General features: G+C 38.2%; 1 protein-coding gene across 2 annotated transcripts in view; it reads left to right on the top strand.

Moving 5' to 3' along the window:
* LOC127528757 (ankyrin repeat domain-containing protein 31-like) overlaps nt 1-18,035 on the top strand; it is a 56,327-nt gene that overhangs the window by 13,890 nt on the left and 24,402 nt on the right. Inside the window, exons 6-9 of one of the 2 annotated variants that reach the window (XM_051929500.1) lie at nt 745-933; nt 3,298-3,440; nt 14,189-14,768; nt 16,367-16,428. In XM_051929500.1, coding sequence (XP_051785460.1) covers nt 745-933; nt 3,298-3,440; nt 14,189-14,768; nt 16,367-16,428 — 974 coding nt within the window. The remainder of the gene's footprint in view (nt 1-744; nt 934-3,297; nt 3,441-14,188; nt 14,769-16,366; nt 16,429-18,035) is intronic. The other variant, XM_051929501.1, reaches the window with a different exon arrangement.

Below are 18,035 nucleotides of genomic sequence, written 5' to 3'. Positions count from 1 at the left end.
GAATTGACCAAAGAAATGAAAAGAAAATTAAACTTCACAGAGCAAAACTATTCTATTTACAAGAGAGTAATTATGAAATATTATAATGATTACTGTATACCACTGACACTCTTAGGTGTGTCATAAACAGGAGATAGGTTATTATAAAGCAAGATAGTACAGTAATCTATTGTAAAGTATTGTGCTTGGTTGTTAACATTTTAAATTTGGGCCTTCTTTACAGTGGTTGTCATTCACAGGTCTAAAGGATTGTACTGACTGTGACTGTTTGGTTGTTTATTAAAGTCTTATAAATGTATAATGTTTACAGTGACATTTTCAGTAAAGGTCGCCTTCATTTCCTTCATATCACTTTGACGTGTTATTGAAATAATTTTTCCATCTTGAAACAAGTTATCTTTTTCAAAAGGTCAGTTATAGTGAATATGTCTACCACTTTATTTAAAAGAATGCATGTTTTTCTGTATAGTGCTCTATTTACAGCTAAGAAGTTATCACAAAAAATTCAGAGAAAAGTGTATGGGGAAAAGATATATTGCTGGTGCAGTTTTGGAGAGTGATAAATTACTAAATGCCATTACTGTATAATGTTTCAATTATATCATTCCCTCTGTTATTTTGTATTTTTAAGATTTGGCATCTGTGACTGTTAACCCATTAATAATAGACATTAGGGAGGAAAAAATATGGGAACAGACAACAGTCCTTAAATGATTATATTTTCCTCCATTTATATACTTTCAGTTTTCAGTGGAGACTGTGCATCCATCTTGTCAGAAGCATACATCCAGTCATATAATGCAGTTAAAAGAAATGCTTCTAGACAATCACATCTACATATTGCTGCCATCAATGGTGATCTTGCTTTGGTCAAAGAACTTTTTAAAAGAACTAAAGGAATTAAAAACAAAATTAATTGTACTGACTGTACAGGTATGAAAATTTTATATATTTACCTTTATATTAGTAGATTTTTTATCATTGTGATACATATTCACCTCTGGTTCTTAATTGATGATTAGAATCCACAGTAAGCTAAATAAGCATTTGTTACAATTTAATATCCTATTTCCTATTGGAACCAAATCCTCTAGTGAAATATTTTCACAGGGTAAACTATAAACAGTGTGTGAATTTAAACAGAGTCTATAATGGTTAGAATTTTGGTGACCATAAAGTTATTCAGAGCAAATAGGAAAAGGAAAGTAGCAAGAGCATAATGAAAAATACCGAAAGTAGAAGAATAAAGAAGTAGAGAGGATAAACTTTGCTCATAATGAATTAAACTAGAGCTATCAAAAGCATCACCCGGTGTCTTTAAGCCCTGAATTGCCCATTGTTGCAATTAGTAACACACAAGATGGAAAAAATGGTGATAGGCCCAAAAAAAAACAGACTAAAATCATATCAGGACTTCATTGGTCTGCCTTAGAAAAAGGCATCTTCTTGGATAGCTAGACTCCAAACTTAAAAGGCAGACTTTAAGGCCTGCTCAACCCAAAATGGGTTACAGGCTTTACAAGTTCAAAAATGATCAAAATACTCAAAAATAAACAAATCCTTTCTAGGGAGAGATTAAACCTTGTAACCTATGACTTGAGAAGACATGGTAAACAATAAATCTTTATAAAACAAGAATTTATAATAAACAAAAGTAGCACAAAATGGCAAAGCAGGAATATGTGCAGAAATGGGTATGTCAAAAAAGGCAACCCAAGGCAAACAAGTCCAGTCTGTAATCCAGTATTCAATGTTCCCATTCTTCAAAAACCAAGAAACACCATCACCAAGAAAAATCCACAACAAATCATAAAATAAATCATATTACTCACAAAAAAGATCACTCCAACAACTCTCAGGACTCACTAGTGGCAGCATCTTCTTAACTTCCAGAAAAAACTGAGGACAGTCCTGAAGCAGTGACATCATGGTTGCTCGCCTCTTAGGGTTTCACCTAATATATATATATATATATTTAAATACTAAATAGTAAATACTGAGTACTAGTAATAGTAAGTAGTGGTTTGGTGATAGACATAGTCTTCTGCTCACTTCTCATTACTTCCATGCCCATGTGTATTAAACAGTGTGTTAATATTTTTATTTTGTGTGTGTGTTTGGGGGGGTTGCATCTGTTATTAGTTGAACATTTGGGTTTGAAATTACAAATGTGGTTTTCTTTGTTTTCGTATTTTATTTATTTATATTATGCCATCTTAAATCTAATCACATGAATGTAATCGTCACATTGATGTAAAACAATATAAATATGGTGGCGACTGCACACAGTATTATCCCATGGTGGATACAACTACCTTCAGAATTTGTAGCAGAAGTTAGCTTTATTTCCATGTAGGCCCAAGCTGTAGGATTCTTTCTTTTGGCTATGACATCTACTGTCTTTGACTTTAGATTTTGTTTTGCCCTTTCAGTTTTGTTTTTGTTTTGCTGTTTGTATTTTGACTCATTGCTTGCCTGGACCACCTCGCTGTGCTGCTTAGTTTTCTCCTGGTTTACTCGTCTTTAGTAAAATCCGTTGGGATATTTCATGGTGATGCCAATGCTGTAGAGGGTCCAGGGCTTAAGTCTGACAAACTTAAGAAAACCAGGTTGATGTACTGGGTCACCCTGTTTATTCCTATATGTTTCTGCTACTCAGTTGTCAGTTTAGTTACCCATGTTCCCTTTCTTCACAAGTAAAACACCTCACAACAGCTCCTTACCCCGTGCCTTTTTAAATATAAGAGAAGTCTAAAGTTCATTTAGAGTCTCTTTTTAAATTTGATTTATCCCTTCTTGTAACATACTCATATTCTGCCCAAAGGCTGGAAGAGGACTGTGGATATAATGTAGTCAAAACCAGAAACAAGGTAAAACTTTGAAGATGAAACTGTTTGCACCAAAGCCTAATCACTAATCAGAATTTAAAGTCAGAGCAAAAGTTTAAAGTTCTGAAACCAGAAAATCAAGAAAGTAATTTGCACTATGTTTATTTGAGTTTATCTTTAGAGTATATTATAGAATATAAAGTATGTAAAGAATACTGTTGATAAAGAGTGTAGACCAAACTTATTTAATGTGTACATCATCCAAAATGAAAAAAACAAAGGATTTATTCATATTTAGAATGCAATACAGATGAGATGGATGTTTCCCAGAAACCGTTCTGATAAGAATGCTTCATGTAGATGTACAGAGTTCTCAATAAATATTTTAATTGTATAGGTGATGAGAAGTGATGGCAGGTATTTGTTGTTATTTTTTATTTCATATGTTTGGTTCTTCTGTCATTATTAGGACAGACAGCTTTGCATGAAGCATCTTCTAGAGGTTATGCAGATATCATGATGGAATTGCTTCACAATGGAGCTGATGTTAACATTAGAAACAAAAACTGGGATTTACCACTGCATCTTGCTGTGTCTAATTCATATTATAAGGTAACATATTTCATTTGTTATCTTTTACAGTATTTCATGAGATTAAATATTTGAGATAGCATATTGACCTCATACCAAGTAATGCTGACTTGTTTACTGTAAATGTGTCAAGAGGACAAAAGACTGAAAGTACAGTAGGTGTATCACATTTGTCTTTTCATTTTTAATATATTTATGTATTACATTTTAAATAATAAAAATTGAGTCGATAATTTGAAGTGCTGATGTTTGCTGATATTTGAAATTTTGGTCCATCTGGACCTGATCTCTTTGAGCACAACATAACTTGTGATGTCATCCCATATGCCAGTCAATGTCAGTGGGTGCATTAATAGTAACAGTAGGACAAATGCAATCTATTAAGTGGTGATGCATGCATTTTTCCAGGGTTGACATTTGAATTTTGAATTCTTGCTACCAGCAACTCAACCTGGAATGCAAGTAAGACAAATGAAAACAGGTAACCCTGTTTGCATTGTTTTAGTTTATACAATTGACCTGAAATGTTAGTTTTGGTAGAACTACAGTACCATTGACAGGGAAATCAATTAAATTCAATTCAATTTAGTTTTATTGCCCCAAAAGGAAAATTTGGTTTGTCAGCAGGTTTAACAGAGAGACCATAATATTACATTAAAACCGCATCATAAAGAACATGGCCTTCAAACATAAACTTAGTATATATAAATAAAATACAGCAGTGAACACAATACTTATGGTGAAACATTATATTAAACATATTAGACATAATAATTAAACTAACTTGTAGACTTAACTCATGACTGATGCAAATGCTACCTGTTCATCCTGTTTTAACCCTGTGAATGTTTATTAAAATTGAACCTGTTTAAAAGAATGAAAAAGTATTTTAAACAGTTGCTTTTAATCCTTGGATTCTTGAACCGGTGACCTAATGGCAACAACTGTAATTGAGAATGTAGTGGGCGAATCCTGTCTGACAATATGAATTCTGCTTTCCATAACACTTGCTTGTTAAAAAGATGTCCATTTTACAATTTCATTTATTCCCTTCTTGTTGTTGACATTAAGATTTCCAAACCAGGAAAGCACAACATAAGTATAACAGAGTCAATACATAATTTTTAAAACAGTGAAATAATGAAAGGATTCACATGTAAAGACTCAGCTTCTTTAAATAGTAGAGATGCTGCTGTCCTTTTGTGGAGAAAACTTCTATATTTTCATTAAAAGTCAGTTTTGAGTCTATGATTGTGCCAGATATTTAAATGTCAACCATTTGTACCACCCTGTTCTTTGATAATTGCTGCTAGTGGATAATGGAGTTTCTTCTGAAATCAGTTGTAATTTCCTTAGTTTCTGTAACATTTAGATGTAAAATAGACTGCTCACACCAGTTAACAAAATAATCTACTACTGGATCATAACTGTTTTCATTCTCATTTAGTAGGCTTACAATCACTGAGTCATCAGCAGATTTTAAGATGAACCTGTTTACAATTTTACTGTGACATCCATTTGTGTAGAGGATGTACAAAAGTGGTGAAAAAGCACAGCCCCATGGGGACCCTGTGAATTGTGACAGCATGCCAGACAGATGGCAATTCACTTTCACTCTTTGAGACCTGTCTGTTAAAAAGTCAATCAGCCACCTTTACCAAACTGAAGTCCAAATTAAATTATTTTACAAGTCTCTCTGCAAGAAGGTGGGGCTGGATAATATTGAAAGCTGACAAGAAGTCTGCCAACTGTAACAGATCGAGGCTTTGTCCACCTCTTGAACCCTCAGGTACCATTCTGATGACCAGGTAAACGTATAAATATTCTTTATTTTATAATTATACGGTGCACAAAGCACTCTCCACACCACTCTCATATAATCACTAATACTAACAATAAACCAATACAATCCTCCACTCCCAGATACTCCGCCCTCCTACCTCCCAGCTCAGCTCAGTGTCTGGGCTTTCTCATAGTCCTTTTACATCCCCTGACCCGGAAGTGGTTCCTGGTCAAACCCACAAGTCCATTTCCTTCCGGGTCAGGGTAAACAGTCCTCTTCTTCACCCGGGGAGCACGTCGTTCCTTCCGGCCACATGATGCTGACGCACTCCCGGGTTATAGGGCACACAAGAGCCCACTAGCCCCCCTACAGCGACTCCCGGTGGTCCCCAAGGTATCCAGCAGGGCTGTGTATATAAACTACAAAGTCCATGAGGCCCTGCTGGAACTCGGGGCACCATCATGCTGTCCGGAGGGCTCCTCCTAGTGGCCTGGGGGTGGCAACCGGAGTCTGTAGCCGGTCGTCCATCACAGTTCCCCCCCCCTTAGCGACGACAACTGGGGCGGAGCGTCGATTCCCTCGAGGGACGTCCTCCTCCAGGAGGACGCGTTATCCGGACCGTGGTTCTGTTGTCGAGATCCCCCAGCGAACCTTGGGGGAATGGTGTATCTGCTATCCCACCGCTCCCCTGTCCTCCGGGGACAACGTCGCCATACGTGGCCCGGTTGCCGGCAGTTGTAGCACCGCCGACGTCCTCCTGGTGGCCTCTCTTCCCGAGACCTGAAACATCTCGGGAATTCGGTCAGCTCCACCCTTTCCTCCGCCAAGGAGGGGTTAATGGCCGCTTTGCTGCTCTCTGCCCATTTTTTTACCTAGTCAGGAGACCCGCGTTTTATTTCGGGGATCTCCTGCTTTCTCTGGGGCTTGTGCACAGCGTGAGGCTCTCTGTGGAGAAGAGAGAGCCTCTTTGCTGTTTGCACGCCCGTTGTCCTGTGTAATTTCGGATGCGGCGTCATTAGTACCGTATCGCTCCGGGTAGCAGCACTATTCAGCTGTACCGGGGAGATCGGCACTTCACCCGCCCCTCCGGTAACCAACGGTAACCCCCTTATTTTACCAGTCGGGGTCTGGAGTCTCGACTCTCTCTGGCAGGCCACGTCACACTCAAGCCCCGAAACCATCGTTTCCTCCCCCGACCAGTCAGTCATGGTAGCACGCTCAATTGTCGGGTTCACAGTGCTTTGACACCCGCTACTAATTAAACGCGGTGTCGGCTCGCACTGTGTCCCCTTGTTATATACAGTACAGAAATCACTCACCTGTACCGCCAAATCAATCGAGGCCGGGGCTTCACGGCCTAATCACCGTAGGTACTCCTGCAGTCTTATCAACGGCGCTTTGACTGTATTTCCCAGCTCCTCCACACATTTCTTCAGGTCCTCGATCCCCTGAAAGAAACTAATTACGGGCTCGAGTACCTCTTCGAGATCCCGCACCATATAGTTAGTTATCTCGGCCGGAGGTAAGTTCACTTCCTTATTTTCCTTACCCTCCGGCCGGGAGCCAATGAGCACGTCCGCTCCTGGCACGTGCTCTGCTGGGCTTCGCACAGGCTTCTGGGACTTGGAGTCCGAAGAGGAACGGGTAGCCTCCCGTGGCTGGCTGCGGCCTGCCTCTTTAACTTTGTCGGCAGACCGTACAGTCACTTCCCGCCCCTCTTTACCTTCGTTTAAAGTTGGCGCTGGAACGCTTGCCGCCCCCCTTCCCCTTCAGGGAGCTCCGACTCGTCGGGGAAGCACTGACCTCACCGAAGGCTCCAAAGTGACCTTCTTCCTGGTCGCCGTCGCGTGAGGTCACGTGGACATTGTCGGCATATGGGCTTCCTTTCTGCGGACTCCCAGACAGGCTCGCTTTCTTCTTATGGCTTCATCTTGCCTAGGTATGAGGCGGGCGTGCTCTTTGTCCGCTTCGTGCAGACCGGCCTCTGCAAAAAGAGAATAACAAGGTCCCGGCGGTTCGGGCATTTTACCAGCACATACCTCGGAACGTATGCGGTCTCGCTCCAACTCCCTGTAATAATCTTCAGGAGTTGCCATTTGGCAACGTTCCGGCTGCTGCCCCGCTTGGGTTTGCTCGGCCTTAAGCTGCTCCCGGTCTTCCTCACCGCCGGTCAGGTAAGACCATAGCGTCTCCAGCCCATCTAGGACCGAAGTCTTCTGGCTAGCTCCAGTCTTCTTCCCAGATTTCTTCCCCATAGTCTGCTGTAAAGGTCGGCTCACAGCTGCAGCGCTCTTGGTCGCGGGTGGGATTTTCACCTCCGCGGTTTCAAGAGGGACCTTCGTAGGGTTCTCTGTTACTACAAAAGTTATATTAAATGCAGATCCTCTGCCACCGGACGGCCAGAGTATCCTGCCGGCTACGCCAGTGTAACAGATCGAGCCTTTGTCCACCTCTTGAACCCTCAGGTACCACTCTGATGACCAGGTAAACGTATAAATATTCTTTATTTTATAATTATACGGTGCACAAAGCACTCTCCACACCACTCTCATATAATCACTAATACTAACAATAAACCAATACAATCCTCCACTCCCAGACACTTCGCCCTCCTACCTGCCAGCTCAGCTCAGTGTCTGGGCTTTCTCATAGTCCTTTTATATCCCCTGACCCGGAAGTGGTTCCTGGTCAAACCCACAAGTCCATTTCCTTCCGGGTCAGGGTAAACAGTCCTCTTCTTCACCCGGGGAGCACGTCGTTCCTTCCGGCCACGTGATGCTGACGCACTCCCGGGTTATAGGGCACACAAGAGCCCACTAGCCCCCCTACAGTGACTCCCGGTGGTCCCCAAGGTATCCAGCAGGGCTGTGTATATAAACTACAAAGTCCATGAGGGCCTGCTGGAACTCGGGGCACCATCATGCTGTCCGGAGGGCTCCTCCTAGCGGCCTGGGGGTGGCGACCGGAGTCTGTAGCCGGTCGTCCATCACACAACTTTGTATTGTCTTTGTGCTCTCCTGGTAGTTATATGACAAATGAAGCAAAGTGACAATGGCATCTTCTGTATGTCTATTAGACTGGTTAACAATGTGAAATGGATCTATTAATCCCTGAATTTTCTCTGTTATCCTCCTCTATACAATGTTTTCAAATTATTTCATAACCAGTGATGTCAGAGCCATTTAAAGGTTCATTTAAGTCATTTAAGGTTTTAGAGTTTTAGTTTACAGCAACTAGAATAATTGTGGCTTGTATCTGTAGCTTTGGAACCGACTTCAGTTCAAATGACAATTACCAAAGTAATAAAGTTGCAGAGCAGTGCTTAATGCTTTGACCTGACAACCCTGGAAACCTGTAGTTCAGTGTCTGTGAGGAAGTCTCTGCATTCTCGTTATGTTTGTGATTTTTCTCTGAGTATGCCACCATAATTCCACATCCCAAAGATGTGCATACTGAATTGATTGCCAAATCTAAATTGGCATTGTATAATGGAGTTTTGATGCAGTAGGTTTTAATACTGTTTAGGAATGGTTCTTCTATCCTGGATTTATGTAAGTCTTACCTGATTAGGTTGTTTTCTCCAATGATCTTGTATTAGAATTAGCAAATTTTGAAAGTGAAGGGATGAAAAATAAAGCACTTGGAAAAATTATTTAGAATATTGTTTTAATTCATTCATATAATGGTTATAGAATTTTTTTTTCAAAAGGAGAATGATGTAAAATCTATAGTTTGTATGATAAAAGGCAAGAATCCATCCATCCATTTTCCAACCCGCTGAATCCGAACAGGGTCACGGGGGTCTGCTGGAGCCAATCCCAGCCAACACAGGGCAGGAAACAATCCTGGGCAGGGCGCCAACCCACCGCAGGACACACACAAACACACCCACACACCAAGCACACACTAGGGCCAATTTAGAATCGCCAATCCACCTAACCTGCATATCTTTGGACTGTGGGAGGAAACCGGAGCCCCCGGAGGAAACCCACGCAGACACGGGGAGAACATGCAAACTCCACGCAGGGAGGACCCGGGAATCGAACCCAGGTCCCCAGATCTCCCAACTGCGAGGCAGCAGCGCTACCCACTGCGCCACCGTGCCGCCCAAAGGCAAGAATAAATCTGCTAATGTTACTTTTTGAGCTGAATAGAGGTTAACAATTAAAAGAAGTGGTAAAAATGTTTTAAATAAAGAATGTAATCAATTCTTGTTTGGTATTTACGAAAAAGTAAAACCTGAGAAATTTTTCATACTGAATTGGGTAATGTGAGAACAACCGCTGCATGGAGCGTGATTAACAAATTGAAGATTAAGGGTTTTTAATTCAGAAAATGGCTTTATGATTGAATCGGTGTATGGTGTGTACAGTATATCTAAACAAAATCTGTAATCTACAATATCTAAAAGAAGTTTTAAGATTTCAGGTTTCAGCTTGGAAAAATGTTGACTGGTTTGTAAGGAGTGGGAGCACAAGTAAAAATTAATACAATTGTACAGCCTTTCCTCAGACCTCCTCCTATATTACTGTGGTTAGTGCTTAAGAAAAGTAATTAGATTTTTCACATAACATGTCAAACATTATAATATTTATTTCCCAGATTAAAACAATGTTACCATATATCTTTGTGGCATTTCGAGGAAGAAGCTGAAATTTTGTGATATTATTTAGAGCAGTGTTTCCCAAACTCGGTCCTGGGGACCCCCTGTGGCTGCAGGTTTTTGTTCCAACCAGATTCCTAATCAGTGACAACACCTGACAGCACTCATCTCATTTAATAAGCTGGCATTTTTTTTCTTTTATTTGACATTCAGAAAAACACAGCAGCATGATTTTTACATTTATAAGACATTTAGAAATATTTCTGCTTTTGCTATAGATTTAAATGCTTAACTCTCTTTTCTTGCTTTCATTATACTTTGCCCTTTCTCTGTGCAGTTTTTCCCCCTTTGTTGTATCTTAACAGAGGCATGGCCGGGGGGGGGGCAGAGACAAGCCGTGCCCCCCCCCCCCGAGAAATGCTCTGTCTGTCCAATGAAAACTCTGGAGAAGAATAACATTTGATTTTCAAAACTGAGTTGCTTTCCAATTGGCCTGTTTGAATTTGGGGCGTATCCGTCAGTGTCTCCTCCACTAGACAGGCACCGTGCTGCTCACAGTTCACTTCGCCGCAAATTTTGCAGCATGTTTTGAACCTGTTGACCGCATTCTTTAATTAAAACAGCGTATACATTCCATTCTTCTTTTATTTTCTGGTTGGTAACACCAAAGGCTATGCATAGGTGGCTTATTAAAAAGCAGACATCTTCAACCTCTGTCCCTCCGCAAGCTGCTGGCTCCATGGTTGAGCCCAGCACCGCTGCTACCAATACGGAGCACAGTGCACCCACATCGGGAACTGAAACTCCAAAAGATGTAAATAAGCCTACACAATCCTCCAGCTCTGCGCCCGTGTCGGGTACTCCAAACCTCGCCTTCAACAAAATATACAGTCCGGTCTGCCTGACCTAAATATGGATAGCCCATCCCAGCCCATTTTAATTAATTATCCCAAGCGCACATTCGGAAAGACACTTAGATGTTTTAGTGCAAGCTGGTATCAGTCTCGACCATGGCTTGAATATTCTGTTGTCTGTGATGGCAGCTTTTGCTTTGCCTGCTACAAATTTAGTGTTTCCAATTCGGACCGCGAGGACATATTCACCAAACACGGCTACACTAATTGGAAAAAAGCTCTAGAAAAAGACGGTGGCGGCTTCCACAAACACACGTCTAATATCCCGCACGTCAGAGCCATGTCTGCATCACAGCACTCATCATTGGTGTGTCTTCAGCTGCATGCGAAAGCTCTTTCTCTACTTTGAACCACATTCTCACTCCACTCCGCCGAACAATGCTGCATTCAAGGAAGAGAAATTTAGTCATTCTGGCACATGAGAAAAACATCACATAAAATCTAGACATGAATGAATTTATTTCAGAATTTGCCAAGAGTAACTGCAGACTGGTCCTGTAGATAATATCCAGGTTAAACACTGGAAACTGATGTCCTATAGCCTCCCATGACTACAATAAGCCACGTTTCTGTACTTGTTCTCATATGTTGTATACATTTGACTTTATTGATATTTACCTTGTAGATGTAGTTCTATATTTGTTCACAAAAAATAATAATACAAGTTCCATTGCTTCTGTTAATTTTATTTAACAATAGGTTATGATTTATGCCACAATTTTTGTTTTTATGTGTTATATAAAACTATGTTGTTATTATTATTTGACCCCCTTACAAAAATGGGGATGGATGGATGGATGGATATTTTTTGTCCCCCCAGACAAACCAAATGCCCACCCACACATGATGTTTTGGTCACACCTCTGTATCTTAATAATGACAATTAAAAATGAGCAGATCAGACTCCCAGGCAAACAACACTGAATAATTAAAGGCTGCAACTACTTTAGAGTCAGACCCACTAATTAGTAAATAATGGATTAATTAAACAATTAGAAGACCTAGAAAAGTAGAATGAAAATCAAGATGAAAATACTATTAATAAAATAAAAAAAATACATTATCCCTATATAACTGCTTGGTATATTTTAATATATATATTTTTTTAGCAAACTTAGTTTTCTAATTTCCATACTGTTCCCTAAACACAGAACTTGGGAAATATCAGTTCATTTAATTAGTCCAGGAGTTCAATTAAAAACAGAAGCTGGTTGGAACAAAAACCTGCAGCCACAGGGGGTCCCCAGGACCGAGTTTGGAAAACACTGATTTAGAGCATCTAGCCATACTGCACACTTAGAGATATGTGGTGAGCCGCAGCAAGTATTTTGAAATGGTGAAAATGTGCTGTAATATTAAATGAATATTGATTTAGACTAACTGCTGTTGATTAGCAGGGAGGATGTGTTTCTCCTGAATTAGTTCAGTTGTTTTTTTGAAGATTGTTCTACTTTTGATTTAAAAAATAGTGAACAAGTAACATTTTCTTATTTAACATTTCTTTTAATTTTTAGGCAAATTTCATTGACATTTTCATTATACCATCCCCCTGTTTCTGATAAGCCAATTAATTTTTTTATTATTTCCTGAATGTGGGGATTAGATGCATTTAACTCATCCTGAGCGTGTTGTTAGTATTTTATATAATATACTACATCACATGCAAATGGTATTGTTACCCTGTTTTAAATTGAATCATTTTTGAGAAGTCAACGTTCACATCAAATATGCCTCAAAAAGTAATTTGTAAGGAGAATTATGTTCCTTTTGAGTGGTGTAGTACCTAAGTGCTAGACAGGGATTCTGAATGCATTTTTATGTTATGATTTTTATCTTTTAATTTTACTTTTATGTGGGTTCTTCTTTTGATTGTTGTTCATCTGATGCTCAGAGAATAAGATATTGGTGATACCGTGAGGTACGCAACAGATAAAGTGCTACCATGTATCAGTTTTATTGCCATGCAGTTGCAGACACTAATTTGTGATATCTTGAGTATGAACTTTCACAGTTACAGAGTTTATGCTTTTATTTGTATTTTCGTAGCTCACAGTTCATTTTTTTTTATTGTGTCATTACTTTGCTCATTATTTGTTCAGCAGATGCCACTTTCTTGCTGCTATGGTTTATGGGCATTTAGGCCTCCTCTGTGGTTTTGGGATCTGTTTTCTTTTTTTTGATACATGGAATTTTTTAAATATGTTTATATTTTATCAGTGCAGTTTTTTCCCCTCCTTTTGGAGTTTGTCTTTTTTACTTTTGTTTTAGAACATTAGAACAGTCTAGATGAGAACAGGCCATTCATCCCAACAAAGCTTCTTAGTCTTATATTTTATGAACACAACCCACAATTGCTCACACATGACCAGTGTGATGGACGGCCGACACATTCCGTGCAGAATAGCGGTTTCCTCGTATTCCCATAGGGCACCATGGGATAGGGAGTTTGGCTTCACAGCCCTGCTGGGTACCATGGGTACCACCAGGAGACACTGCAGGGAGACACAGGGATTTATGTTTCCCGTATAGCCCGGAAGTACTCACAAGTCATGAGGACGGAAGCCCCGAAGTAATTTCAGGCTGAAGAAAGCTAATTCTCCATCTGACCCGGAAGCGCTAGCAAGCCACGTAGACAGAAGGACAGAAGCACGTCCGGGTCAAAGACTATATAAAGGACTGATGGGAATGCAGCAGGCGAGCCGGAGTTGGGACGGAGTGTGACAGAGCTTGCTGGGAGGAGTGGAGGAAAGAATTATTGCATTGATTCATTGTGTTTATTGTGGATGTGGTGCTTTGAAGGCACTATTTTGAGGAAAAAATTAAAAAGTCTTCTTAGTACTTTTAAACTGTGTCCAGAGCATCTGTCTGTTGGGTTTCATGGGGCAACAGCGCCCCCAAGTGTCCACACCAGTTTGGAACACCTAATTAGTTTACCCAACATGAGTTTGCGAATGAGGAATAGAATTCCCAAATTAAAACCCACATACAGTAGATAAGGGGAGAACCACCAGGCTGCATGCAGACAAGGAATAAGTATGGAATTTGAATCCAGGATGCTAGATCAGTGAAGAAACACTGCTGTTTATTGCACAGTTTATTCTGTTTATTTACTAAATGCACTTCTTCCTAAGAAAGTGCAGCCTTGCAATATAACTCTGTTTTTATAAAAATAGGATTAATGTTGAACTGATGTAAAGCTACATTTTTATGGACACTCAAGAATCTAACTGTTTCACCATCTATCTTTTAACAGTTTTTCATTTTTACAAGAAACAGTTAATTTGCTTTGAGTAATTCTTTGGAATCAAACAATTACTTAGCTTTCAATTAGATGGCATTGCAAATCCTGTAAAAAACTTTAAGGCACATTTAATTAACACTATATTAATAATTCAAGTGTTCAATCTTAGAATATTATGAAAATAAGCATATTTTATTGTATTTTATAAACATATTTTTATTTCTTTAGGCTGTCACACTTCTTCTTCAGTTTGGATCAAATCCTTGTGATGTTAACATATTTGGGAAATGTGCAATGGATTTGGCAGCTGATGACAGAATAAAGCAACAGATGCTCAGTTATAGTTGTGGAGAACAATCTTTAATTTCTAGAGTGAAAAACAGGAGACGCAAAAGAGTTACAGTTACTCATACTGAGCATAAATGTAACATAAATAAAAATATGAACATATTGAACAATCATACTCTTCACAAAATACAAAATATTCAAGAAGAGAGTGGAAAACCACCTGTGTCATTAATTTGCTGTCCTGAAGAGCAGCAATTTTCTGATGTCACAAAACTCAAATTGTTCTCCCAAGAAAAAACATTTCAGAATAATTTCAACTTAGAAGACTCACAGTGTCTAGAAAAAGAAAATTGTACAACTGGATTAACTGAGTGTCAATCTTTAGTTAAGAACTTCTCACCACCTATTCAACATTGTACAGAAAAACATGAAAAAAATAATATTGGGGAAACTTTAAATAAATACAAAGAAATGCATGAAGAGAAAATGTTCCATTTTGCGGAAACTGAGCTAAATACAGGTTAGTGATTTTTCCACCTTATTAAGCTTAAACATAATTTGGCAAAAAATGGACATTAATTGTCTGTTTTGTCAATGTATTTGTACACCAATGTACAGCACAACCACAGCTTATATGCTAAATGATAATGTCATTTTTTAACATTCAAGAAACTTGCCATATACTGATACATATTACATTTATTTCATATCTTCTTACAAGCACACACATACTGCTTAGTTTATCTGCGCTTAAATTTTCTCAATATCCTTCAGTGTTATTTGCAAACATTCCAATAACCTCTCTCTCTTAAAAACACATTGTTATTCTGTGAGTCATAATCATGTACTTGCTGTTCTATCCTTCTGGGCAAAAACATACTTGCCTGTTAAACCTTTTTTAAAAAATAATGCTATCTTTCCCCCATGAGCTCCACAACACAGTTCCATCTACATAGCTCCGTAAACTCAAACGCTGCACTCTATCTAAATAATCAAAAAACAATTCTAGTATCCAAAAAAGTTAAATATTAGGAGTCTTGTTTAACTAACTGTAAAAAATTCATTTTTTTCACCCCAATACAGAGGCAGATGGCACAGAGATTGAAAGACTTAATTTCAGATTAATCCCTTTCCCTTGACTAAAAAGCAGAATGATCTGTGTGTATTTTGGCTGATAAATCCTTTGCTAGCAACTTCTTATCTGTTGTTTTCATGTACAACAAGTCTGTACTTGGTTTCTTTTGGAAATGTAATTTTAGTTCTTATATTTCAAATAAAGGCCTACGAGTCTGTCTGTCTGTCTGATTTTGCTAGTTGCCTTTTTAGATAAAAAGTATAGTTTAAATTTGTGTATTTATTTGCAATTAAATTAAATCATAGATTTGTCGTTGTAAAAAATACCACTAAATAAAAAAATGTTAAATGAGGTAACATTAAGTAATGACATACTGGACAGCTGCTTTATGAAAGAGTTAGATGGACAAAATAGCTGTTCATGAGAGCTTTGTCAGTAGAGGGGAGCAGTGGCAAGACTTTAGAAGATAACAGCCTGAGTAAAGAGATGAGTGGCATACATAGTGAGGAAATGTATTTAATTTTCTGCTATATTCCTAATACAATTCTTTACTTAATGTTCTATTGCATTATTCTTACACTTTTTAACTCTTGTATGTATTGCTTTGCCTAAAATTGTCCTGAGGTGTCGTTTTAAGGACTTCTTGTCTCTCAAAATCAATTTGGTTTATTTTTTTTTCAAGCACAACTAAAATCTTAACATTGAGTCTCAGAAAACATTAAGCTAAAAACTGCCAATTTAGTAAATTACAAAAAGCATTGCACAGTTTTCTCAAAGGTTATTTTCAGGTCACATTTGAGCAAGTAATGAAAGTAGCAGTTGATTTTATAGCAATGTGTGGAAGAAAGGCAATGTCTTAATTGCTCTTAAACACATACAGACATTCATGCAGACACATTTCTATTGCTTTTACCTCACTATCTGAATTATACACATATAAAACTACTGTATTATTTTTATTTCTCTTGCATAGAAGAATAGTATAAAAGCTACCAAAAGTTTCTAAATGGCTATTAAATGATTCTTTTTTTATTTTTTGGAAGTTGTAGGAAAAGCAAAAAAATATGCCCAGAAAAGGAAACAAAAGGTAATTTTTTTTTTTGCTGTGACATTGATCATCACAATTTTAAGATGCTTGATGAACAGAATTCGGAAGAGCATTTAGCTGTAGTAGAATTTTTACTATGTAATTTATTGCACTCTTTTTGTTATTTGTAATTTGAGAAAATTATAGTACTGAGTAATGATTATCAATCAATAATCAATTTAATTAACAATCAATCATAAATATATTCACTAATTTTGTTAGTAAATTACAAATACTCAAATGAAAAATCCACAGTGGCATCAGTGCTAGAAATGATGACTTACAGATGTTGGGTTCTATTGGTAGCTTCATCACAGTTTATATGAAGTTAGTTTTCTTCTTGTCTATGTGGCTTTTTGTATGATGTTTATCTAACATTTCAAAGACCTGTATTTCAAGCTACAAGGTAACTCTGAACTGATCCTGGGAACTTGGGTGTGTTCATGAACATGCCCTTTGATGGACTGACATCCAGCCTCCTTTGACCCTGAACAATGTCCATACATTAACAGAGTCAATAATGAATGAAGATTGCAGTATGCGTATATAAATTCAGCTGTAATGCACAATCCTAACCCACACAAGAACTGATATTATTATAATCTACATTTGGTCAGTCAGTTTTTCCCAAGGTACTTTATAATTTCAAGACACTTTACTATACTGTCATGAACAATATCCATATTTATTGTCCTATATATGCAAATAAGATGCATTTGACTGGAGAAATATACAGTGAAAATGCTAAAAGGAGTATATGCATCATTTTTTATATGTGTATGGAGCCACACAGAAACTTAAGCTGTATAATAAGCACTATGTACAAGCACTTCAGATTGTGACCATGGGCACTGCCTGTGTTTCATTTTTACTTGCTCTTTCTGGCTGTGTGGATTTTTCTGTGAAAAATTTTGTAACTCACTTAACTAAGTCAGAAAAAAGGGGATGTCAGATTTGTCTCATTAACTTCAATAGTAACATTATTGCTTAGCATAATTCCAATATATATAGTAGCAACAAATCTGCATATTATAACACTCAGCTACTCTTTTTTTCACCATTATTGTAATTTATTACCCATATTACATTGTCTTCCAATCAATCTTGTCATCATGCCTTTGGAAGTATGGGAGGAAAACCCATGCAGACCATGACCAGGCATGGGATTAGATTCTATGATTTGTGACATGGTAGTACTATTACTGTATATAAAAAATAATCTGGCAGTGGAAATACATGCTTTAGGCTCTGAGAAGACAGAGAGAAGTGAAACTACAGTATGAGATACAATAACACAGATTAATGGCTGTATTATGTTGCTGACCAATCAATATTGACATTATTGGAGATGTCAACCTGCCCACCTTTTTCTGGCAAGTCACAAATGATCATGCTTTGATTTTTTTTCAAAAACACATTTGTTTAGACACAAAAAAAAAACTTAATTTGAAGGTTTTCAGGCATAAGGTGAAAATGACAAAATCTAGAAACAGAGAAATCATGTCAGGAGCTATCAACAAAGAACACAAAGTGTGTAGTTTTTCCCAAATTAGCACTCCAGTGAAATTGGTAGGATATTTAAATTTACAAAAAGCAGTTTGATTGCACTCTAATTTTCCATACAG

This window comes from Erpetoichthys calabaricus, chromosome 7 (genome assembly GCF_900747795.2).
Source record: "Erpetoichthys calabaricus chromosome 7, fErpCal1.3, whole genome shotgun sequence".
Classification (NCBI taxonomy): domain Eukaryota; kingdom Metazoa; phylum Chordata; class Cladistia; order Polypteriformes; family Polypteridae; genus Erpetoichthys; species Erpetoichthys calabaricus.
This window is presented reverse-complemented; position numbering and strand designations above follow the sequence as displayed.